We start from the raw sequence: 8,614 nt of genomic DNA on the forward strand, positions 1-8,614 counted from the left end.
CTTCTTCCATCTCTCTATTATAACATTGCTCAGGGATAGTAGCGTTATCAGTATTTCATCTGAAACAAAGTCCTAAAAGCAACGAAATTGCTTCAGTTTTTGAAAATCCCATCTCAACTTCAACCTTATAAATTCACATTCATATTATTCAGCATTGTACTGTTCAAATTATTTGTGAATTACATAGCTTTTAAATTCCTTCACCTTTTAAAACTAGCGAGTTTTTAGGTACAACTTGCATTCCTTTGGTATGCAACACAGTAGATTACAGAAAATCCCATACAATTAATGTGAAACAAAGTAGAACTGACTTGGAGTTTGCAACCCACATCTTATGTAAAAGAATTCTGATTGATACTGGCAGTACAATGATGGTGATGGTGGAAGGCAGTGAACTTCCTTCTTTTTTCCAATTGACATTAATTGGACTTGCTTCTAAACACCACATGACTGTTTCTGCTTTGAAGGCATAGATGTTTTACTGGCAGTAGGTATTTTAGCATTTAATACTATTTAAAATTAACTTTAGTTAGTATTCCGTTTTTTTCTCCAGTAAGTTTTTTGTTAGTTACTCTTTTATATTCGTTCCTTGCTGTTCAAACACAGAACTCTATAAACAAATAATGTTTAGGAATTCTTTCTCATACAAAACTTGTTAAATGTCTGAACAGTTCCCTGCTTTTCTCCCACAGCTTTCTGTGATGCATGTTCTTATTTATTCTTTGGAAGAGAGTTATTTGCAGAGATTCCTTCCTTCATTCACCTCATATTTTGACACAGTAAACGTGAAGTAGTATGAAAAAGGCCTGTAAAAATAATGATGAAGAATTCTAGACATTACAAAAAAACCAAAAATAACAAAAAAACCCCAAGAAACCAACCAAGCCCAAACTGTTCCTGTGAGTGCTGCTGCACCTTAGAAAGGCATGCTTTTGCTCCCAGAGGATGATGAGTCAGTCTGCTTAGGACTTTTTACAAGAACTGGCCTCCTGCCTGGCCACTTTGAAATGTCTCATTTGGCTCATCTGATTATCTCTGTTGCATTAAGGCCTGTGCAGTTTGTGAGTAGGTACGCAGGGAGGAACACACATGTAGCATCAGTACTACTGTAGTGGCACATCATCCCAATGTCTTTGTCTTTCAACCAACTCCCAGGAGAGTTAGACACTTCTGTTGTTGAAAACAGCTGTTTTGGAGATTTACGGGAAGCACCCACATGCTTGCATGGTAGATGGAGGACCCATGGCTCCTTCAGTGCTGTGCTGGATGCTGGAATTGTTTGTGGCCTCTTGCTGGGGTCCATGCAGTTAAGAGCTGGAGAACAGTTCAGAGGAACTGAGATCCTATAATGAATTCAGAGCTTTTGTTCACTAAACCACAGCCAGATTCAAGACCTTCAATTTGTATAATGGAGGCTTGACTTCCCCTGTTTATCTTCTGCTCAGTTAGTAAGAATAGTTCAGTTTATTTTCCTGGATTGGGGTAAACTATGTCAGTTGTTTTGGGGAGGTGGGTGGGAAGGAAGGACAGGAAGAGAAGGTCAGCTGCTTTTAATACTGGTGTTTTTGTCCATGATCAGGGCATTCTAATTATACCCTGGATAAAATATCAAATTTCAAAGTCCTTCACACAAGGAAGGTTCACCACTTTTCAGCAGCATTAGCTACATATGCATCCTATAAACACATATATCAAATGCATTTTGATTTTTATTAATATTGGGTAACTATGTTAGCTGATTACTCTGCTATTGTTTGATAATATCTTATCTGGAATACTGAAGAATTTGTCAGAGGTGTATCTTATATGGGAGTTCTCATAAATAATTATTTATTAAATTTATTAAATTATACCAGCTGGTATAATTTTGGAGCTGGTATAATTTTGGTATAATTTTGGTATAATTGGTATAATTTTGGTATAATTTATAATGGCTGGTATAATTTTGCAACTTAAGTTGTTGTTGAGGGTTACAGTGAACCTTTTCTGACTTGTGTGTTTTGACTAACTTTTGGGCGACAGATAAGGATTTTAAGTAGCTGCATGAGGGTGGTGTGTCCAGCCTGAGAAATTACTTCAGAGGTTTTTCTTCCAGTAATTTAAAAAGCAGAGCACGGGAAAATGCAAATGAGTAGAAGGTGTTCATTAACTTTATATTGAGGAGTTTCTTTCTTCTACCCCTTTTTCAGAAGAAAGTGCCTGCTGTGCTCTCTCTTTGTGATTAGTTTTTTATTAGGACTAAAATTGGTACTGTTACATAATTTTCTATGCCAGATAAGCAGTAATTAAATATTTCAGAAGTGTAACACAAGATGGTAATAAAGCCATATGAAATGTTCTTAATTTTTTATTCCATCTGCTGTTATTACATGGTAGAAATCTTGTAGTGTGGTTTTAAAATAGCGTACTTTCAATTATCTTATTTATGTGGTTTTGGAAGTACTGGATCAGGTATTAAAATGTCATGCCTGTTAGAAAAGTACTTCTGGGAGTTTTGTGGTGGGCACCAGAAAAAAGTTATTAGGATAATTGAAAAGAAAAAGTTGTCATATAATATTATTTCTGTTGAAAGGAAAACCAGTAGCATCTAGCTACTTTTTTATCCCCATGTCTCTTTCGGCTTTCATTAAAGAGAGCAGTTTTAAGCTTTGAAAGACTCTGGAGACACACAGGCTATGTTTGAGAGTGTTTGTAATCTTCAAATAAATGCCAGATCAGTGAAATAAACCCCAAGTAATCCCAAGGAGAGAGTGCTTTCAGGTCTGAACTGGCATTTGCATACCCCCACCTGTATGGAAGGGGAAAACCTGCTGCTTGGATAAAGTTGTCTTTGACAGGATTTGGCCAGATGGAGCTTATTCCTGTGACTAAAGAAGAAATAATATCTCTTAAGTTTCATGATTCTTTCTGTATTTTCTCCTATTTTCAATGAAACTATTAATTTCCTCTTTTGTGTTGCGAGGTGTGTCCAAAGGCAGACTGGTTCTCTTTCCAGCCGAGCCTGCAGGCAAGGCAGACTTGAGCAATATGCTCTAAGAAAAAGTGTGAATTTTCTCATATGTTTCAGTGAGCGTTAATGGGAAGACTAATTAGGACAACTTGAAGCCAAAATTACTGTGTTTCTCTTTGAGACAAATTATTGGAGACATCCATTAGCTGTACTTGGATATAAGTGGCATTCTAAGTTCAAATCTGCTTGAAGAGTTTAGAATTGGAAGTGAAGACGTTTAAATCTTAACTCAAAATTAATTATTTTAAAATTAAATTTAGAAGAAGGAAAAATAAAAATCTACCACATATTAATAAGTTTGTAATCTAATAAATGAAGGAGATAAGGTATTTTTAAATATTATTGGTTTTAATGTCAGTTTTAAAACCATGTATGTCTAATATTAAGTCAGTATTTTAGATGGAAAATGCTATATTAAATACTATAATATATTTTTTACTATTTTAAGTTTTACAGATACATATATACAGGATTTCTTTCACCTTTCTCTTGCAGATGTAATATTTCTACTCCTAGAAATCTGTATAGCCTAAAACATAGGTCAGTTCTTTTTGAATCCTAATACACCCTTATTTTCTTTGGATATGAAAAGGCCTGGGACAGCTGCCTTTGCTGGACTGACTTTGTGCTGTGTCAGATTCAGCTTCTGGGTAAGGTTCAGTACAAAGGTTAGTTTTCTCGGATGTTACAAAGCCAGCAGCCTCAAGCTGAGGAGTTACCTGTACAAGAGGAGAGGCATTTCTTTCTTCTGTGTATTTCCATCCTTGCTTTCCCTGAGGGTCTTTTCCTGAAGAAAAATATTGTAAGAAAAGTAACGAGAAAGAAGAGCCAAGAAATGCTGCAAATGAAAACAATTGGTCACCACCAGCTGTCTGTTCCCTGGGCAGCAGCCCCCCAAACCAGCCTTCCCCCAGTTTTATTGCTGAGCAGGGTGCTGTAGGATATAGAATATCCATTTGTTCAGCTGGGGTCAGCTCTTCCAGCTGCGTCCCCTCCCAGCTCCCTGTGTACCACCAGCCTCTTCATTGGTGGGGTGAGAAGCAGGAAAGGCCTTGATTATGTGTAAGGAGTGCTTAGCAGGCACCAAAATATCCCTAAATCACCAACACGGTCTCCAGAACAAATCCAAAACATGGCCCCATACCAGGTCCTGTGGAGGAAATGAACTCTTTCCAGCCAAACACAGCACAGGAAGCATATTTGGAAATCAGTGAGATCCAGAATGGATAACTCGGTCCAAGTGACCATTATTAAACTGGCTTGTCTACAGCACTGCCATTTTACCAAATGCATTTATTGAATTGTTCTGCCTTCAAAAAATGAGAAGAGAGGGGTGATGGAAGGAGAACGAGTCTTGGGGCTCCTGAGCACCTGTACTGTTAGTGATATAGAAGCTGCTTAGCACATGTGGGGTGGGGGAGAAATCCATCCTGCCACCTTAAAGCTGGCAATGGTTTCTTTGGCTCACAGGCTGAGAATTCTATCTGAAGCTTCTGTTGCCAATGCTTAGTGAGCTTTTATTTTTGTTATCATGACACCTGAGCAAAATAAACTTGAAAATCTCACACTTTAATTAGTTTCTATTCTCATGGTTTAGAATGAGCTAGAAGGCCCTATTTTGTCAAGAAACCTCTTTCCTTCTATTTTTGCATTTCACCTTGAATTTGATATTTTGTCCTATCTGAACTAGTGTTAATGAGCTCTGTGTTGCACTTATTTACGTGACAAATTTCTCTTCACAGATCATTCAACTTCAAGTGGTACATCATCAATTAAGCCCAGCCGATCACTGGTTTCTATTCCCACTGCCCATGTGATGCTGTCTGGTGCCAGCTCTTCACTTTCCAAACACAGGGAAGCTTTCAAGTCTGATGGCTCAAAATGGAGTACAAGCTTTGTACGGTCAGGAGGGGGCAGAAATCAGGGAGCTCTGGACAATTCTCTTGACATGAAAGATGCAAGACCTGTAAGAAAATGGTCCTCCTTGTCTAAACTCAGCTCACCAAATAATTTCAGCCAAGATGGAAGTAGTCATTCGGTGGAATACAGGGCTGGTACGGACAAAGCTGTGCCACCTCAATTAAGGACAAATGGGCCCAGTTGTTTGCATGACAGCATGGAGTTGCTAAAGATTGAGGACAAAGAAATGGGGAAAAAACGATCTTCTCTACTGGACTGCAAATACAAATTTGAAACGTGCAGCAAAGACGACTTTGTTTCGGATTCCCCAAGTAGGAGACACGCCTTAGACTTGACCTACAGTGCCTTACCTGAAAGCAAACCTGCGGCAGGCGGCTGCGAGGCTTTTGGGCAGAGATACGCGACCCTGGGACAGCAGGCTGTGAGCGGCGCTCCCATACAGCCGGCTGTGAGGACTCAGATGTGGCTCAAGGAGCAGCTGCGGGCAAATCCCCTGGACTGCAGGCCTGCCGAGGAGCCCTACGGTGTGCCTGCATGGCACATGCAGCAGCTTGAAGACTTCAGAGCGGCAGGTGACCAGCCCATGCAGGTAAGGCCAGAGCTTGGTGTTTGCTGCCATCATGTGGCATCCTGGGTTATACCTGAGGAGTAACAGGCAGTTTTTAATGAAACAGGAAGGGGAACAGGTCCTCCTGACCAGTATTTTAAGCTTTGGTTGTTGCTGTTGCCGCTTGTTTCTCAATATTCGTTGTTTGTTGGGTTTTCTTTTATTTCTGCTGTCTGCTTACAGTTTACTGTGATTCATTGTGCCTGACTGCATGGGACTAACGTCTTCATGTGAGGCTGGGCACAGGAAGAGGTTCACCAAGTAGCCTTTTTAGTAGTTTTAGAGTAACTGTATAGTGGGGGAAATGTGAAGGTATTTTTATCTGAAAGGGATTACAGAGGCTGCATTTATGCATTCAGCAAAATAAGAACGACTTTTGTGTCGTGCAAGAGTGAATGAATATTCAATCTCCTTATGCCTAGCACTTAAAAACGGAGTTCGGTTTGATATTACTGCTTATTTTTTAACTAATAAAAATCAACTAACAGTAGCCAACAAATCTGGTTTATTTTAATAAGTATGTGTGGTTGATGTATCATACTTGGGATATTTTTATATCGAGATTATCAAGCACATAGTTTTAAGATATAGGCAACCCTTTCTAACATTGCAATTCACAGTCTTTGTTTCCAGCTCTTCCCCTAATGGGGAAGTACAGTTTGTGAAGGAAGGCAGTATTTAAAATCTACATGTTCATGTTTATGTGTGTAGTAAGTTTGGCTTGACTTGACAAAAAAAAAATCCCAATTTACAATAAATTCCTCTGAAAGGCATTTTAGGGTTAGACTAGGATATTAGCTCAGCAGAGATAATCTAGCAGTATGTTCAGATTTCCTGTTTTCTTCAGCCTGAAGTACACAAATGTAATTTAGAAAGAGTTGTGCTCAAGTGTTGTTGCTCCTTTTATTGTATATTGAAGGAAAGAATAACAAGTTTAGAGATTGTTAACGTCCAGTTTTGCTCTTATTGGTGGTCTGATTTTGGTTTTTGGTGGTGTTTTGAGTTATTGTTATGTTTTTATGGGGTTGGTTTTTGTTGGTTTTTTTTTCTTTTTTAACTGAAGAAAATTGAAGCCAATTATTATGGCCAAACGAATAGTAATCTCTAGGGGTTTGTCTAAAAACCTGACATTGTTACAGGTAGCCACCCTTTATTGCTGCAGAAGCCCTCATCTTTCTCTAAGCACTTCAAAGATTCTGATGCTGATAAATTCCCCAGGTAGGGAGCAGAGGCTGATGGGGTCCTCTCAGAACTGAAGTGACAGAGATGGGCTCAGTGCTGAGGCTGGGTCCAGGGCACTGCCAGCTGGACAACAGGCAGCTGGCACCTGCTGGTGGCATTGAGGAGCACACAAAGGGTTTGGGAAGCAACAGCAGGGTACCATCAGGGAGCTTGGTCTATCCATTCATTCAAGTCTTCCCAAACACCTGAGATGGGTAGCTGGCTGCAGCTGCCAGTGGTGCTGTCTGTGAGATTTGTGATCAGGTTACTGTGCCTGGATTTAATTATACTGAATGATGTAATGTTAAGGGTTGGAAGGGACCTTAAAGCTCATTTAATTCCACCCCCCTCTGCCATGGGCAGGGACACCACCCACTAGACCAGGTGGCTCAAAGCCTTATCCAGCCTAGTCTTGGATACTGCCAAGGTTGGAGCATCCACAACTTCCCTGAGCAACCTGTTTCTGTGTCTTCCCACCCTCACAGTAAAAAATTTCTTCCTAATATCCAGCCTTGAATTTCCCCTTTTTCAATTTGTACCCGTTACTCCATATCCTATCACTGCAGTTCCTGTGAAGGAGCTCCAGCAGGCCCCCTTCAGATACTGCATGGTTGCTATGAGATTTCCACTCAACCTTCTCTTCTCCAGGCTGAACAGCCCCACCTTCCTCAGCCTGTTTTCACAGGAAAAGTGCTTCAGTCCTCTTACCAATTTTGTGACCTCCTTTGGACTTGCTCCGACAGTTCCACATTCTTCTTTATGCTGGGGATACCAGACCTGTATGGAGTACTCCAGATGGTGTTTCACAAGTGTTATTTACTTATTTACTTTATTTAGGCATAGATCTCTTCATCATCTTATATGTGCCTTTAAAGGCGCTTTGTTTAGGATTGGTATTTTAGAAATTTTTTTTTTGTTTAGATCAGAAGGACTCCCAGCTTTTGTCCTTCAGGTCTCAGAAGTGCTTTCTTTCTCTGATCATGTTTAAGTAGATATGAAGGCAAAGTTAAATGTTTGAAACAGATGAAGCCCTGTATGTGTTATTACAATTACTCAAAAGCTTTCGTCCATGCAGGCATTGCTACCGAGCTGTGTTTGGAGGACAGAGCCAGCAGGGGGAACACAAGCATTATTTATCTTTGGCTTCAGTTCACAAACAGTGCTGCACCTTTCCAGGTTTTTGAGATTTGATATTTTGCCTAAAACTGGATTGTTTTGTTTTGTGGGGTGTTTTTTTGTGGATGTTTGGTTGGTTGGTTGGTTGGTTTTTTGGGTTTTGTTGGGATTTTTTGTTTTGGTTTTTTTTTTACCTGTAACTTCTACATCTCTGTGGAGGAAATTCCTTATGCCTTTAGCAAGTGCTTCCATTGGCATGACCTGGAGTCATATTGCTGGGCCTTGAAATGGGATCTGTTCTATGTCCTCAAGTGAGATGTGGTTGTGAAGTAGGACCCAGTGAAGGTTAAAGTGTGTGCAAGAGCAGTGAGCCTTTGGGCTCTTAGAAACATCCCTTGCCCTCCTGTCTTTCTGACAGAGGTTACACCTGTAAGGAGGAGAGATGCCAGAAGCAATGAAAAAACAAGAATGATTCTTCCTGTTTTGACACCTGTTTTTTAAAGAAGCCTCAGCATCATTTTGCTGTGGCCTTTTTTTAGAGATCACATGTACCTGGGAACTGGTATTTTATTTCTGAGAAACCAAGAAAACTGCAGTCCCAAGTGAAATATATGTCTAAGAGATAGAGTAGAAGGCATAAGAGGAAGCTGATGATTTATAAAAAGTGCAAAACCCACAGATCTATGTATTTTTTTTAATTATTCTTTTCCTTTGAGGATTACTTTTGCTTTTTTGCTTTT

The 8,614-nt window shown here is 39.8% G+C and overlaps 1 protein-coding gene across 2 annotated transcripts in view; it reads left to right on the forward strand.

Annotated features, from left to right (window-relative positions):
- Positions 1–8,614, forward strand: part of CEP85L (centrosomal protein 85 like) — a 135,355-nt gene that overhangs the window by 65,852 nt on the left and 60,889 nt on the right. For both annotated transcript variants that reach the window (XM_071438005.1, XM_071437995.1), the window contains exon 3: positions 4,753–5,519. In XM_071438005.1, the coding sequence (XP_071294106.1) occupies positions 4,753–5,519 (767 nt within the window). The remainder of the gene's footprint in view (positions 1–4,752; positions 5,520–8,614) is intronic.

The sequence above is a fragment of the Agelaius tricolor genome, unplaced genomic scaffold (genome assembly GCF_023055355.1).
Source record: "Agelaius tricolor isolate 1412-34295 unplaced genomic scaffold, bAgeTri1.0.p SCAF_1, whole genome shotgun sequence".
Lineage (NCBI taxonomy): Eukaryota > Metazoa > Chordata > Aves > Passeriformes > Icteridae > Agelaius > Agelaius tricolor.